Source organism: Carettochelys insculpta, chromosome 5 (genome assembly GCF_033958435.1).
Source record: "Carettochelys insculpta isolate YL-2023 chromosome 5, ASM3395843v1, whole genome shotgun sequence".
In the NCBI taxonomy this organism is placed as follows: Eukaryota; Metazoa; Chordata; order Testudines; family Carettochelyidae; genus Carettochelys; species Carettochelys insculpta.
In genome coordinates, this window is record NC_134141.1 from 95,348,680 (window position 1) to 95,365,849 (window position 17,170).

Genomic DNA, 17,170 nt, shown 5'->3' on the forward strand with positions numbered 1-17,170 from the left:
TGCTTTTTGTACAGATGAAACTGATATGAGTGAGCGCAAAGATTGGTGATAAAAATTTTGGTTTTCTTAAAGCATGAAAGGCAACCATTGCTGCCAAATCTGCTTGCAACCTAGATCAAGCATATTGCAGTTGAAGGTTACAAATATCTGTGATGCTATGCACTGAGACAATATTCTGTAAATCCAGTTTATTTTCCATGTAGATCCAGTCAGCATAATCAATTTTTCTGCATGTGAATAATTTATCAAAATGTTTTATTTTCCCACAAAAATCCTGGTTAACATCCATTCTGAGAATCCTGGACCTTGCAGCACCCAAATAAAGCTCTTGATTTTAGGTCAGTTCTATAAATCTGGAACTGTAGCAATAGTCTTTTTTGCTGTTACAATAATTGAACTACTAATGGCTAAAGAGCAATTATATTTGGAAAAAAGTGGAACAGTACAACAGCTCAATTCAGGAAAACAAAGTTTTAGTGCACTTTGCTCATTTTAGCCAACATGCTACATTGCCCTTTTTTCGCGTACAAAGTAACTTGAGGGTTTCCATTGTAAGAAAGAAAATGACTCTGCAAGCAAAACACTGTCAAGTTGCCCCTTTTTGTTAAAGATCTGGACATTTTAAGACAGAAGCTTTGCAAAACATTATACAATTTTTGTTTTTATTATTAAATGAGAAAATCTCATTTGTTACATTGTCACATTGCTAGCCAGAGAAATGCTGCAGTGATGAAAGTCGATGCTGGATCAACCAAAGTCCTCATTCTACAACATTCATTTACAAAGTAATTATAGTAATGTTCACAGCGCAACACAACATTCCTTCTTTTCTTCATAGAGAAGTCCCAAAATTCTTCCTCTAATGGGGTATTTTTCTACATAAATTATAGTTTGGGGGTGCAGGTTGAACAATTCACTCCCATAGTTGCTTGAGATTACACAAGCTTCTAAAGCTGTTAGAGAATTCTTCACACATCATCATCATCAGAAGTGTCACTGCTGCTTGTTTCAGTATCCTCATTCTCAATAGTGGGTTTGAAAGTGCTGTTTTTCCAGGGGCTAAATTTGAAGTCACAGATGAGGCCATTTTTTAGAATGCCATTTTTTCGAAGGCCATTTTTTTGCAACTGAAATGTAAAAAACCAAAACACATTTAGTGGACTGAAAACTGACAACAGTAATGAATTACACTAAAACAATACTGCTTTTAGATCAACTATGCTCCTCATAGGACATTTCAAATGCGTGATGTGGTTAGCTTCAACAACTTTTTTTTTTTTTTTTCACATTAATCAGGATCTAAAGATAGTGGAGATACTAAAGATGAAAGGGAAAAAACCCATCAAGCTGCTTCTTCACCTTTTCTCCTTGAAATACCTGGACAAAGGTTTCCAGAAGCCAAAGGAAGCCCAGGTTTAAAAAAAATTGTGCAACTGCAAAGAAGTTTGTGGGTAAGTAAACCTCTGCTAGTCATATTGAGAAGGAATTGGTCAATCTATGGGGTCCATGCAATTCTATTACTGATAGTAATGAAAGGAAACAGTTTCACCACAACCACATAAGATGTAAGCTTATATTTTATGATAGACATTTATAGATGCAGCATGAACTTGCAAGGCTCACTCAACTATGAATTTTTATAGCCCTGCAAATCATTTCTGAGGATCATGCGGGGGTAGGGGGGTGTTAAATTTGCGAACTTACTAAGAGACACAAGGTTGGTGAGGTAGGTTTTATTGGACAAATTCTGTTGGTAAACAAACAGAAGTTTGTTCAAATAAAGATCTCATCCATTTTCTAATATCCTGGGGCCAATATGGGAAATCCTGTAAAGTTATCCAGATTTCTGAATTTCCCTTCATATTGCAGAACACATTTATCATAGGTACCCGCACTAGAACTCTCTCAGGAAACCCAGTTCACCCTATGTCATAATATGCTTTGGCATATTCCTCCATTGTGGTTTTTTTGAAACAATGTATAACACATAAAATGCTTGTTAGTTTTTAATAAGCATTACCTGTTCACTAATGACCTGGAATTCCCTCATCTCATCTTCTGTTAGTGGAGCACAGGTTTCATCATTTTCACTGTCTTCCTGCCAACCCATCTCCTTTAACAACCTTTAAAAAGATAATATTAAGACATTTATATCCAACATTCAAAAGTCTGCTTGTAGAACACTGCTTAAATCTTCAAAATTTGCAATCAGCAATACCCAGTTGCAAAGAAGTGCAAATTTTGTATGTACAGCATTCATTTACAAGGTAATTATAGCAATGTTCATAGCCCTACACAACTTTCCTTGTTTTCCTCATGAGAAGTCCCCAAATTTTTTTTTTTGTTTGTTTTGACAGTGGGAGTGTTTCACTTAAGATATGCAAACAGGCTGAAATGACATGAGTTTGTCCTTTACAATTATTCGGGCTCTTGAGTAAAATACCTGTATTTAATCAAAGATGCCTAAATGATAAAAGAGAGCCTGTCAAATGATCAAAAATGTGTCCACAATATTTAGTACCTGCACGTGGTAACTGTATAGTTAGGCCTACCAGATATACACATGCCAATACACACAGCAAGCTATGGTAATCAACTGAAGACATTCCCAATAAAAGTCTACTTTAAATATAAAAGACCGCCGCCACCACATTTCATGCCATCCTGAGTGTGGAGGCAGGAATGTAATGTTTATTTAATGGATGGTATCTTTGCTTCTGACCACTCAGAATAATTCCATGTTATCTATTTCCTAAAATGAACTGAAGGTTTATTTAACTCCCAGTTTCAGCCCAGTCATAAGCCACTCTAAGCATCATGAGACACCCATATAAATGGTACAAGCAAGAGGGGAAAAAATTATGGTCAAGAGTGCAGTGCCACGACAAAACTAACATATAAAAAGGTAGGTTAACAACAGTGCAGTAGAAATTTGGATTAGGTGTGGTTCTTGAACTCGTTATTGACAGAAGAGCACCCCCAGGCCATAAAAACTGAGGTGGGGTAAATTTCAAGTTTTCTGTCTGTGATTGGACCAACCACATGAAAGAGTCAAAACACTGGAACCTGTAGAGAGTCAAGCCAAAAAGAACCCAACTCTACAACCTACTCCATTTTCTGCCAGTTGTTTCCAATTCAGGATGCTTTAAGAGGTGTGCTGCCCTCAAGACACACATAGGGCTTGTCTACACTACCACCTTCCTTTGAAGGAAGGGAGGTAATTAAGGTGTTGGGAGTTTACTGATGAAGTGCTGCCGTGCATAGGCAGCACTTCATTAAGCAAATCCCCCACCCCACTGCAGCAACTTCAAAGTTTTAAACTTCAAAGCTGCCACTGGGGGAGGGAGGGGGACGGGCAGTGCCTTTGCTTAATGAAGTGCTGCCTATGCATGGTAGCACTTAATTAGTAAACTCCCAACACCCAAATTCCTTCGAACACCCAAATTCCCAACACCCAAAATACATCATTCCTTCGAAGTAAGGTGGTAGTGTAGACACAGCCATAATGAATGCTCCGAGGACTGCTGGGAGAACAAACAGTACCACACACTGAAGGCAGTAATTCTACACTACAAGGAAGAATAACCATGACTGAAGACAACCAAAAAAAAAGTCACATGGCAGAAGGTAAGATCTATATGGATAGAAAGCAACTTTTAAACAAAAAAGGAGCAAAGCCAACTAAGAAGCAAAGAAAAATTTAAAGCACTGATACCAATAATACAGAAATTAATTCAATTAATAAGTGGAACAAGTTATTTACCTTTTGACTACAAATATGTATGGAATTAGAAAGTAAAACCTTAACAAAATTGAGGAACAGGGGTTTGGGTCCTGAGAGCAAGAGAGGGCAAATGTCTTCAAAGTACCTTGTGACTGGGATCAGTCTACTGAGGGAAAGCCAGGACAAACCAAAAGGCACAAAACTTGATGAAAATCTTACCTTGAAATCTTACCTAAAAGGCTGGAAAACTTTCTAAAAGACATTCAATAGTTCAAACAGAAGTTTAGGGACTGATGCTGGAATTTTTGGCACTGATTCTATTACATCTGTTATACAAAAGTCAGTCTGCTAGTTGGCCATAATGGCCTTTCTGACCTTAAAATCCAAGCTTCTGTCAACCTTTCAGGCCTAGTTTCGCAGGTGAAATAGTAGACAGATGGGTTCCAATGAACAAAGAGGCTCCAGCAAAGTAGAAACTAACTTCTTTTGTGGAGGTGAGATGGAATCAAAACTGGTACAATGATGCTTATTTGTCAGACGTTTGCAAAAGCCTTAAGGAAAGAGATGCTGCACTTTGAAATGCAGTTTCTTATGGATAAAAGATTTTTCAAGCTGAAAAGGACTCCATAACGTACGATGCAGTCCTTATTTGCGTTTCACCAAAATCTTATCCTTTTGAGAGCTGAGGATCTAGAGGCCTCCCAAAAGAATGATCTTAGACTTCAGGCTGATACTTCTGGATCACAAGTTAATCACCAGAACCACAAGGATTTTAGAGTCACTGCACTTTGGACAAATCCAAAGTATCTGTGACCCTTCAAGAAAATGGAGGGCTTCACAAAAGAAGGACTAGGTATTTAAAAATCTCTCCAGATGATGCTCCAAAACAAGCAGCTTGCCATATAGACAGCTGTACCCCAACTAGTTGGTATAGCACAACTGTCGCTATCAAGAGTGAAGCTTAACCTCAGATACTTATGGGTGATTTCTGAAGAAAAAATTAAAAATCCTGTGCTCAAAATTAAAAGCATGCACACTATTTTAAAATTCTGCATAATTTTCTCAAAATAATGCAATATGATCACTCCAGTTTCCAGAAGCAGTTAAAACAAACCCCTTCAACAACCCAGTTCTACTTGGGGGCTGCTGGAGGGGGCTTTGGGAAGACCCTAGAACCTAGACATGAGCTCCCATTCCCCAAAGAGCCAAACTATGGGGCACCCCCTCCACAGACACTACCCCTCTGCCCCACAGAGGCAAGCAGCATAGCAATCATATCCTACACAGAACCTAATTAACTGTTGGAAGGTGAGGAAGTACCATAGTGCAGTAAGTCATGCTGCCAGGGGTCCTGTAATTTTACAGTGATGTGGTAAAGTGAATGCAAAATACAATTTCTTTTGTCACCAGAAAGAGCTGTTGAAATACAGCATTAACATACACACTGCACAACTGCTTACAAGAGATGTGATCTCCCAGCAATATCTCCTCCCTATGCAGCTGCTCTTACAGGTTATTTACAGGACACCCTAGCACAGCAGGGTTCAGGCTTTCCAGAACTCATTTTCTTCCCTTTTGCCTTTGAATAAATACAACACACTATAAACAAAAGCAACTATACCTGGCTACATTTCAACAATAAATGGGGAAACCCAAAAATTAGAGACGTTTAAGTAGGAAACCTATTTGTTCATGTATATGAGTCTGGAGCGGGTGTTGCACGTGCTGGGTACTTTAGACATCAACACAATACTAAAGCAAACACCAAAGAATTAGAGCTTTTGGAAGTACAACCCCTGGAAAGTTATATTTTAAAATTAACAATGAACAAGATCAGAGCATTGGCTTCATCCATATGTTTAAATAATTTAAAGTTTGTTTTCAGTCATAAATCCAGGAAAAGATATTCAACAGCCACTAGATGCACTGATATGAAGTACGTACCTATGTTCTGCCTCAAGTGAACTTGAAAGGACATCTGTCTGAGGAAAAGTTGAAGACCTCATGATCTGCTGAGAAATCACTGAAGCATTTCCATTCTCTTGAGGAATTTCATTTTCAAAGTTTCGGTTTATGTCCCTCTCATGATGAGCATTGTTGGTGTTATGCATGTTAAATGAGTCATCCTGTGAAAAAAGTGCATTATGTTACATTAAAATACATTATATACAAAAGCCAAAGTAATACTCTGTCAAATGCTGCCACTTTCCTGGGAATATGTACCATTTAAATTAGCTTTAAATGGAGAAACTCGCCACCAATTCACAAAATATCTTTATCTGTAGTTCTAAATATATTTAAAGTTGAGGTACAGGACTGCCAGAAGCAGCGGCAAAGGGTAGTTACCTTATTGCAACTAAAGTTCTTTGAGGTGCGTGGTGCTTGTCTGGAGTCCACTATGGGTAGGCATGCAATCCACCTCGCCTGAAGCTGAAGATTTCTTGCAATGCGAGTGCCTTACTACACCCATATAACTTCACCACCACAAAGTGCTAGGGCTTATGTCAGTGTAGTTAGGGTACATACTTACATTGCTGATTAGCCACCTTGTCAGTTTAAGTGTTCCAGCATGGAGCCCTGAAACTAACAAGCTGCCCTGAGATCAGGGAACCCAAAGCCTGTAGGACAACCGGAAATCGCAGTGGGGAGCTGTACACAGATGAGAGCCTTGGCTCTCAGCCTCCCACACTGCTCTTCTTCAGTCAGTGGAAATACTCTTGGCAAGAATGAGCACCACCAACAGCAGGAGGTTAGTGTGGACATCAATCACTGCAAGTCAACCTAAGATATGTCAACTGAAGTCTGTAGTGTAGACATGCCCTAAGTCAACAGAACATGAGAGGTTTTAAAGAGACTATTCACAAAGGTAGTCAAGAGTATGTGCAGGTGAACAGATTAATGCAGTAGACCCCTGAGATATGCATAAATCAATTGTATCTCGGGTTAACACAACTGAGTGGCAAAGAGCTGGCACCTGGTATACCCTCCCCCCAACTCAGAGGAGCAGGGAAACTGACAAGCACTGCTGTGCAAGTCAGTTTCCCCGCTCCTGTCATTGACAGCAGCTGAGATACTGCCACTGACAGGAGCAAAGAAACCGATTTTCGGGGGTAGCAGCCTGAGTCTCACAGCCCCTGACAAGAACCTGAGTCTCAGCTGCCACCACTGACAGGAAGCCCTGACAGAACTGCTCCTGTCAGGGGCAGCAGCCAAAAGTCAGGTCAGTTTCCTCTGTCCTGTTAGCAATGGGCAGCCTACAGCCAGGCTCTGGGTTGCTTGCCACTCACTTGTGACAGTAAACTGACCACTGGCTCCCATGAGTTGCACAAAATTTGACTTACATGGGGTTGCACAAGACCACAATACCCGCGTAAGTTGGGGGTCTACTGTATATGCCAAAGCATAACTGAAGAGATGACAGCTGGATGTATACTTTCACACACTGCCAAGATACCAGTAAAAGCAAAAAAAACAGAAGGAACTTAGTATTTAAATTTTAATGAAGAGGGACTACCACGCTGTTAGAAGGACAGGGGTTCAATACCTGAGCAGGTATCAACAGTATAAAATAATTCATCTTTTTCTAATATCAAGTAGGTTTAGTACCCTGATGTCATTATTTTACATGTTGTATAGCCATAAATTCTGCCCTGGCAAGTTTTTTTTTTCCCCCAGCTGTAAGTATTCAAAATAAAAAAAGCCTCATTGCAACCAAATAAAACAATGCGGCTACATCTACACAGGCAGCTTCTGTCAACAGAAGTCACTTTCAGAGAAACTTTGGCAGTACTGTGTCAACAGATAGTGTCTATATATAAAAGCAGATCAAAGGAGCAATCCGCTCTGTTGACAGAGAGAAGCCACACTGCCCTGCTCGCTCTCAAGAGAATGTCTAACCAGAATCTCTGCAAACATGGCTGCCTGGGAAACCGGAAGCCCTCTCTACATGGGCACCATGTTGATAAAATACTGTTGACGGAAACATTATATCTGGACTGGGGAGAAGTATAACACTGCCAACTGAACAGCTGAGTTTTGTCAACAAACTCTCACCAGAATGTTTTAACTGTGTAGACATTCGGCGAGTTTCGTCAACAAAAGCCCAGTTTTCTCGACAGGGGCTGCCTGTGTAGACACAGCTTCTATGTTTGGTTTGAGATTTATTATGACTATCTACAACAGTTGGTGAACTGGCCTACCTTCTCTTCCCCAACATGATTCTCATCTTCATGTTCCTCTTCAACTTTATCCTGTTTCAATGCCTTTAAGAATTCACTCTTCTTATCAGTGCGCACTCTTGTCAATTTTGTTAACCGAGGATGATTAAGTTTGTCAACAGGAGATGAAGAATTTGACCGATTACACTGGGAGGGGGGAGGAAACACGAACACTCACAAATTGGCAAGTTAAACTTTACTGGATAGGACACAAAACAGAACTTCCTTTTACTGAACTAGAATTAATAGTTTACACCTACTGTAGTTTCACCTGCATCCACAACTGACTATGTTTATGTAATGCAGTAAAAATAAAGAGAATATTAAAATTCCCCAAAACCCATTGGCAGTGAAGGTATTGTGTGTTTCTACTGATGTGTCTAATTTTGAGTGTATTCAAACATTTCCCCTCTAAAGTGGTACTTCTGGAACTCTATTACACTATCAGCACTTATGTTCATCATTCTCAGACTTAACATCTTCTAAATTATCCACGTCTTCTCCTTGCAAACCTAGATGGCATATACTGCCCATGTTTGAGGTCTAACATGGCAGTTAAATTTAAATCTAATCTCAAGAGTAACTCTTACTGGCCTAATTTCTGCTATAACAGGTTACTCAGATTGGTACCATAAAAAGTTAAAAGTATTTTTTCTTTTGAATCAAATGACATACCTCTTTCACTGAATTCTGAGATACACTAAAAGCTTTGGCAGTTGATTTGAAAGCATTAAAGTTGCCAAGACCATACGATGACTCATGAGGGAATGGAGTCCCGAGTTTATTCTCTTTTGTTTGGCTTTTCCACTGCATAGGCTAAAAGAAAAATAAAACCATTAACTAAAGTCTGCTTATTCCAGAAAAGCTACATGATTAAAACTGTCATTTTATGACAGTATAGAAACTATTTTATTGTTGAAAATAGTTTACATTTGATTTATGAATTAGCACTTCTTATACCAATACCTTGTTCTGTTACTTATCTAACTAGTCCAGATTAAATTCGAAATCTGCAAGCAATATTCTGTACTATCTCTAGTACTGCAAAGTTAAACATTTTCAATCATTCAAAATATTTTTCACACCCAAATAACTCGATATTCTATTAATACTAAGCATGTAAATTCCTGAAATGAAGAAAGAATCAATCCAAGGAGTGAGGCAGGGGGGTGGCATGCCTTTACCTAAATGATGTTTGGGAAGGATGTACAGCCTTTTGACCTTTTAGACTGACTGTAAAAATCATAAGGTAAAAGTTTTGTTTTTGTTTTAAAAAAAGGGATTAAAATGGTAGTAGCATTCTATGTTTATTTTCAATTACTTCAACATGCTCAGCTTTTCAAATATTTTGTCCTATTGCCAGACCCATAAAGACACACTGAGCTCACCCAGTCAAATATTTACTATGAATACTGCAGGCCAAAAAAATTCCATCCTAAGTAACACCTGTGCAGACCTTTTATCATCAGTCTTAAGTCATTCAAGGCAATGCACATGAGAAGGAATAATCTGACCTAATTATACACACTGGTGGATTCTAAATTTAACTAGAGCCACCCAGGGCAAAAAGAATGACAAAGGTTTCATTAGGGACATCTTGATGAAGGCCTCTACTGCATGCATGGTGGGGGAGAAAAATGTTAATGCATGTTAAAGGATTGGATATAAAAATACTGAAAGTATATTCCCATTACACAGATCAGCTGTCCCCTCAAATCTCACCTAGAATACACTGTTCAACTGTTATCCTACCTCAAAAACACGTGGAAGGAACAGGAAGGGTGCAAATAAAGTTCAAAACCAGTTACTTTTTAATTATAGTTGTGCTTAAACATGGTAATGCTACATGAAGCACTAGCACTCCCACATACAACAAAAAGTAAATTTCACGTTATTTACCACAGAGTTCAAGTTTACCTTGGCAGGTGCAGTAACAGGTTTATGCAGTAATCCTTTATAAACACTTGCACCAGTTCCATTCTTGAATGACTGTGAATGAAGACCTCCTACTATAGGGAATCCAGATATCTGCAAATCTTTTGTGCTACCCTTTTTAATCACCAGCATTCGTGGAGATCTAGATTTTGGATTCAGAGGATATTCTATACGGGGGAGGGAAAAAAAAAAAAAAAAGAGAATGAGCCTTCCCCTTAATGTAATCCCCCAGAGTACAAAATTTTGGGTGGCAAAGTAGTCCAGGGCAAATAGAAGAGACCAGTGAATCAGGAACTGAGGAGTTCAGTCTCGAGCTTGGTCTACACTAGGAGATTAAATTTGAATGCAGGTGACTTAGGTGGCATTTATAAGGAATCAGTCCATACCATAGGGTCTGTTCTATCCATTACAAGGGCTCCCATGGTCAGCTTTTGTACTCCTACTTTTCACAAGGAGTAATGCCAAATCTGACCTTGTTTGGCCAACCTCAGGATAGTACAAATAGAGCACAGAGACCTCCTGGATGTGTCCCACAGTGCCCCAATGTGACCACTATGTCCACCACTTTCAGCTCTGCTCCTCTCCAGATGTGCAGCAAACAGCCCAGGAAAATTTGGACACCATTTCCTGTTTGGCCGGTGTCGGAAGAAGAGCAGGCGGCACACCTCAGCAGCATGCCTGGCAAATTTCCAGAGATGCAGACAAGCTCCAGCATGGAGCATGGAAGAGAGAGATTCACAACCTCACTGCACTGTGAAAACACTCAAACCTCAAGAGAAATGCAGACATACACCAATCTCTCACAGGGCATGGAACAAAAAGGGTACCTCAGGGATGCCCAACAATGCCACATAAGAATAAAGGAGCTCAGATAGCTGTACCATAAAACAAAAGGAAGCCAATGGACATTCTGGGTCATCACCGCAAGCATGCTGCTTCTATGACTGGCTGCTTGGGATTCTAGGAGTGACCCAACCACGGTCTCCTAACAGTCTCTGAATACCTCTGAAGAGATTCCTCAGGAAGCCCCTGGCAACAGCAATGAGAACACGGTGAATGAGGAAGAGAAGGAGGAGGAGGACAACAATGGTCAGCAGGTGAATGGAGCAGCTGACCTCACCAAAAGCCATGAACTTTTTAGATCTCACCCCCTCCTCCCAAGGATGTTTCACAGGTAGGTCCTGATAGTGGGGAGGGCACCTCTGGTGATTCCTCCTTTTTAACCATGCTATAAGTAGGTTACAGCAAGTGATTGTGATCTGTGACAGCCGCTGTACCTACAGCCTGGGGCCCCCTGAAGAGCTTGTTAATGTATCTGGGGACAGAGCACCAATTCTCCCCGCACATCTTCATAAAGCTCTCAGACAGGTACACCGTAATTCTTCCCACAAAGTGTTTGTGGAGGCCTGCCTTCTCAACAGGTCCAAGACACCAGTAAGTAATCTGGATTCATGGCAGCACAAAGCAGTCCAGCATAATGATCACTCTTCTGCCCACACTGACTCCACATCCATTCCTTATCAATATTTCTTATTCTAAGCAAACTAATATCTTTTTGCAACCTAGAGGAAGCAGGGGAAGCAGCATTAAGCTACTACATGATAGCACAAGCTGCTCTGCCGTGCCCAGATCATCCCCTCCCTTCCCAGGGCTGCTAGAGAAATGACAACATTCACCATCCCAGCAGAGTAGGTAGCAGAAGCATGCATTAACTGTGAGATACAAAATGCCAATAGCACTACAGTGCTGCCATGCTTGCCCCCACCACCTCCCTTTCTTTCCCCACTGACCCTGGAGAAAAGAAAAGGCTCAGTGGCCCAGCAAAGTAGGAGAAAGCTGACATTTGCCCCACTTGTAGTGGCAAAATGGCCTTGCTCACCCACTGCTGAAGCACCTGCCATGAACTCCTTTAGCATCCACTGAATTAAAAAAAAAAAAAAAAAGCAATTTGAAAGCACAGGAACAAACCATCCTGATGCACAGTAAGAAAAGTAAATATGGTAGGCAGCCAGCCTGGCTTTCAAGGGAAATCCTTGGGGAGCTCAACCTCAAAAGGGATGCATATAAGAAGTGCAAACTTGAGAAGTATAAATTAAGAAGAAGTATAAATATATTGCTGGAGAATACTGGGGAGTAATCAGGAAAACGAAAGCACAACTGGAATTGTAGTGAGCAAAGAATGTAAAGAGTAACAAGAAGGGTTTCTACAGGCATGTTAACAATAAGACGGTGATCAGAGAGGGTGTGGGACAGTTACTGGATGAGGGAGGTAATCTAGTGACAGATGATGCAGAAAAAGGTGAAGTACTCAATGATTTTCTTTTTTGCCTCAGTCTTCACCAACAAGATCAGTTCCCAACCTATGGCACTAGGCAATGCAGTATGAGAAGGAGGTAGGCAGCCCTCGGTGGGGAAAAAGCAGGTTAAGAGCTACTTAGAAAAGCTAGTGATACCCAAATCTGTGGGTCTGGATTTAATGCATGAAGGGTACTGAGGGAGTTGGCAGATGTCATTGCAGAGCCTTTGGCCATTAACTTCAAAAACATGGAAATCAGGAGAGATCCGGGATGACTAGAAAAAGGCAAATGTAGTGCCCATCTTTTAAAAAAAAGAAAAGACAGACAACCCAGGGAACCACAGACCAGTCAGCCTTACCTGAGTCCCCAGAAAAATCATAGAGGGGATCCTCATTCTGGAGCACTTGCAGGGGTTGGGGAGGAGTGATCAAGAGTAGTTAACATGGATTCACCAAGGGCCTGACCAATCTGATTAGTTTCTATAATGAGGTAACCAGCTCTGCGGACATGGGGAAGTCAATGGATGTGACATACCTTGACTTCAGCAAAGCTTTTGATACAGTCTCCCAACAACATTCTTGTCCATTAGTTAAGGAAGTATGGACTGGATACATGCACTGTAAGACTGATACAAAGCTGCTTGACATACAGGCCAAATGGGTAGTGGTCATGTCTGGTTGGTGGTTGGTTTCAAGTGGGGTGCCTAAGAATCAGTTCTAGGGTGGGTATTTTTCAACATCTTTATTAACAACCTGGATGAGGGGATGGATTGCACCCTCAGCAAACCTGCAGAAGACACCAAGCTAGGAGGTCAGGTAGATATACTGGAGGGTAGCGACAGGGTCCAGCGTGACCTAAACAAATTGGAGGATTGGGCCAAAAAAACCGTGATGAAGTTCAACAAGGAGAAGTGCAGAGTCCTACACTTGGGATGGAAGAATCCCAAGCACTGTTACACGCTGGGGACCAACTAGCTAAGTAGCAGTGCAGTAGAAAAGGACCTGGGGATTAAAGTGGATGAGAGGCTGGATATGAATCAGTGTGCCCTAGTAGCCAAGAAGGTTAATGGCATATTGGGGTGCATTATGACAAGCATTTCCAGCTGACCTAGAGAAGTTATTATTCCCCTCTACTTGGTCCTGGTGAGACCACATCTGGAGTACTGCATCTAGTTCTGGGCCTCCCAGTATAGAAACGATGTGGACACATTGGAGAGGGTTCAGCGGAGGGCAAATAAAATGCTTAAGGGGCTACGGCACATGACTTATGAGGAGAGGCTGAGGGACTCAGGCTTATTTAGTTTGCAGAAGAGAATAGTAAGGGGCAATTTAATAGCAGCCTTCAACTTCCTGAAAGCAGGTTCTAAAGAAGATGGAGAGAGACTTTTCTTAGTGGTGACTGATGGCAGAACAAGGAGCAATGGTCTGAAGTTACAGAGAGAGGTGTAAGTTGGATATTAGAAAAACTACTTCGCCAGGAGGGCAGTGAAGCACTGGATTGTATTACCAAGACAGGTGGTGGAATCGCCATCCCTAAAGTTTTTAAGTCCAAGCTTGACACAATCATGGCTGGGACGATTTAGTTAGTATTGATCCTGCTTTAGGCATGAGACTGGACTAGATGACCTCCTGAGGTCTGTAAGATTCTAAGCTCACAAAAATCAGTGTCGTTGTTGCTTGTGTTGCATGGATTTGTTCAGTTTTTTGTTTTTTTTTTTTTAACAGGCAAGCAGAAATCATTCAGGGTGCACCTCCTCAAGAACAGAAGACATGACATATCACTGCCTGGTTATTCATAAAGCTGTTTTTCAAAGCCTCTCTGATTAGCAGGAACCCTCACTGTGCTCTCCTTATTGTTCTGGTGCCTGGCTGCTCATAATTGCTAACCAGGTGATCTGCCTCAACCTGCCAGCCTGGCATGAAGTTTTTGCCTTTACTCTCACACATTGTAACACACACAGCAGGCTTCCACCACAAGGGTAATGTTCCTTTTGCTGACGTCTAGCTGAGTCAGGAGGCTCCTGAATCTAGCTTTTAAATGGCCAAAGGCACATTCTAATGGCATTCTGTACTTACTCATCCTGTAGCTGAATTGCTCCAGGCAGCTTGTGTATGACTTCATGAGCCAAGGGAAAAAGTGGTATGTTAGATCACTATTAGCGTCTCGACGTCTCAAATGGTCATTTTATGGTCTGGGAAGACAGTTCCATTCTGCACATTTCTAAATAGACCAGAGTTCCTAAAGATGCACACATCATGCACCTTTCCCAACCATCATCCCATGTTGATTTTGTTGAAACGGCCCTTGTGATCCATGAACGGCTGCAACGCCATCGGAAAGTACCCTTTGCGGTTTACATACTCTGTGGCAAGGTGGTCAGGTGCCAAAATAGGGATGTTTGTTCCATTTATTGCCCCACCACAGTTAGGGAATCCCATCACAGCAAAACCATCCACTGTGTCCTGCACATTTCCCAGAGTCACTGCCTTTTGCAGCCGAAGGGTATTAATTGTGCTTGCTACCTGGATGACAGCAGCCCCCAGCTGTGGATTTGCCCATTCTAAATTGGATTGCCCTCTAACCAGTAGCTGTCTGGCACTGCAAGCTTCCACAGAGCTATTGCCACATACTTGTGAGCCATCACAGCAGGTCTCATTTTAGTACTGCTGTGCTTCAGAGCGAGGGAAAGCGATTCAAAGTTCCATAAAAGTGGCCTTACACATGCAGAAATTTTGTAGCCACTGCTTATCATCCAGATGTGCAGATCAATGCAGTCCCACCAATCTGAGCTCATTTCATGACACCAGAACTGGTGCTCCACTGTGTACTAAGCATCAAGTGCAGTCAACATTTCCCTACTTCTACTTTCCAGCATCTTCCTTTTGTATATGTCCATGTCCTCCCCAGAGCCTTCATTGCTCTCATGGCTGCGTAAGCTTTGCACATATTGGAGCACAATGTACAAAGTGCTCATAATACATGCCACATCTGTTTAAGCTGTACAGATTCCATGCTAGCCTTGTAATGGTGTCCACATGGGTACAGAAAAAGGGAGTGAAAACACTTTCTGCTGTTACTTTCCAAAGGGAGGGGGAGGAGACAAGGGCTCTATGGGATAATAATGACATACACCCAGAAGGACCCACACAGCACATTTCTATCTCACCAAATACTGTAACAAAAACCCACACTACAACAGTACAGCAGGAACTGAGGGAACAGGTACCCACAGTGCATTGCCAGCAAAACTGAACCTGACAACACTACTGCGGACACAATCCAAAGACACTATATACCAGTGTGGACATGCACCTTCAATGTTACAAAACCAGATTCTAGAAAAAAAATCAACCTTAGCCAAATCATCCTAATTTCCTGGTGTACACATTCCCTGAGCTCTGCCAATAACTCACGTGGTAGGTGGGTGGCAAGTGAAGTCACTATTCTGTCTCAGCCGCATACCTGAAATACTGGAATTCCCTTCTCACCTTAAACTTGTTGTGAGAATTAAAACCTGTGAATTATTTTCATACACGATTAGTAATGCTCTTAAGAAACAATGCTAAATCTTATCAAGCATTTTCCCCCTCTCAGGTACACTACTTTGTTAATCCAAAGCCAGAAACAGTGCTTCATTGTGGTAAGTTTGCATCCAAGTATTCCTACTTGGAGGCCTATGCAGCTACGGAGAGAAGGAAATTTTTCTGCTTATTTTATCAACCATTAGCCAGGACTAATTAGTCTGCATTTCACCCTGAGTGACAGCTCATTGCCAAGACTAGAGGAACAACTCTCCCACATGGACAGAAGAAACATAGAAGCCTGATCCAGAGCAATATGTCTCTCGTGTACTCATTTCCTGTTTCAAGTGTTTTTGTTATTTCATTTCAACATGCCTCAGGGCATTCTATTATACGTTCAGCAACTATTTGCATTTGCTATCAATTAAAGAGTGAAAGACCATTTCACCTGAGAGACAGCACTTATGGTGTTTGCTTAGAGACATGGTGTTCCTCTGTAAAATGCAAGAAATAAATTTACAGAACAGGGATTCTCACACTGGCTTTTGCACACAGGTATTTTACTATAACTTGTGTTGAAAGATATTGGATAGATTATTTTCAACTCTCAATAGTACTGCTCCATTTCTATTAGAAGCTGATTTAGGACTCATCTACATGGAGAAGTTAGTACAGCATAAGCAAGGGCATGCATTTACATAAAACAACAGCTATTCCACAACTCCCTGAAGATGCTAAACTGCCAACTGGTGGCTCTTAATTCAGACTAGGCACCCACACAGAAAGTTAGAGTAGCATCAGAAAAACCAGTTTATATATAATGAACCAGCAAAAGCTGCCTACAAGTAAAATCATTATGCTATTCTTTTTGTTGGTGAGTGTGAGCAAATTAATTGTACCATTTGTTATATGGCAGCTGAATACATAGCTCTTGTAGAGTTTAACTTTATTGAAAATCGTTACGAGCATGGAATAAGCTCTTGTACTCCATTTACAAAGTAAAACAGAACAAATTATACTCCAGGTTGATCTAGACCAGGGATCTGCAACCTGCAGTTCCAGAGCTACATGCAGATTTTTAAGGCCCTCTTTGTGGCTTCCGACACTATAATTGCAAAGCACAAAAAGCTCTCTAAGGCCGTGTCTACACTAGCCCCAAACTTCGAAATGGCCAAGCAAATGGCCATTTCGAAGTTTACTAATGAAGTACTGAAATACATATTCAACACTTCATTAGCATGCGGGCAGCCGCAGCACTTCGAAATTGACGCACCTTGCTGCCGCGCGGCTCATCCTGACGGGGCTCCTTTTCGAAAGGACCCCGCCTACTTCGAAGTCCCCTTATTCCCATCTGCTCATGGGAATAAGGGGACTTCGAAGTAGCCGGGGTCCTTTCGAAAAGGAGCCCCGTCGGGAAGAGCTGCGCAGTGGCGAGGCACATCAATTTCGAAGTGCCGCGGTCGCCCGCATGCTAAT

The 17,170-nt window shown here is 41.4% G+C and overlaps 1 protein-coding gene across 3 annotated transcripts in view; it reads right to left on the minus strand.

Annotated features, from left to right (window-relative positions):
• Nucleotides 1-238: 238 nt before the first annotated feature.
• The window catches only part of GPBP1 (GC-rich promoter binding protein 1), a 56,910-nt gene continuing 39,978 nt past the window's right edge, over nucleotides 239-17,170 (minus strand). For all 3 annotated transcript variants that reach the window (XM_074995552.1, XM_074995550.1, XM_074995551.1), the window contains 6 exons: nucleotides 9,859-10,043; nucleotides 8,617-8,757; nucleotides 7,924-8,088; nucleotides 5,669-5,850; nucleotides 2,021-2,123; nucleotides 239-1,127 (listed from right to left, as the gene is read on the minus strand). In XM_074995552.1, the coding sequence (XP_074851653.1) occupies nucleotides 969-1,127; nucleotides 2,021-2,123; nucleotides 5,669-5,850; nucleotides 7,924-8,088; nucleotides 8,617-8,757; nucleotides 9,859-10,043 (935 nt within the window). In that variant the 3' untranslated portion in view covers nucleotides 239-968. The remainder of the gene's footprint in view (nucleotides 1,128-2,020; nucleotides 2,124-5,668; nucleotides 5,851-7,923; nucleotides 8,089-8,616; nucleotides 8,758-9,858; nucleotides 10,044-17,170) is intronic.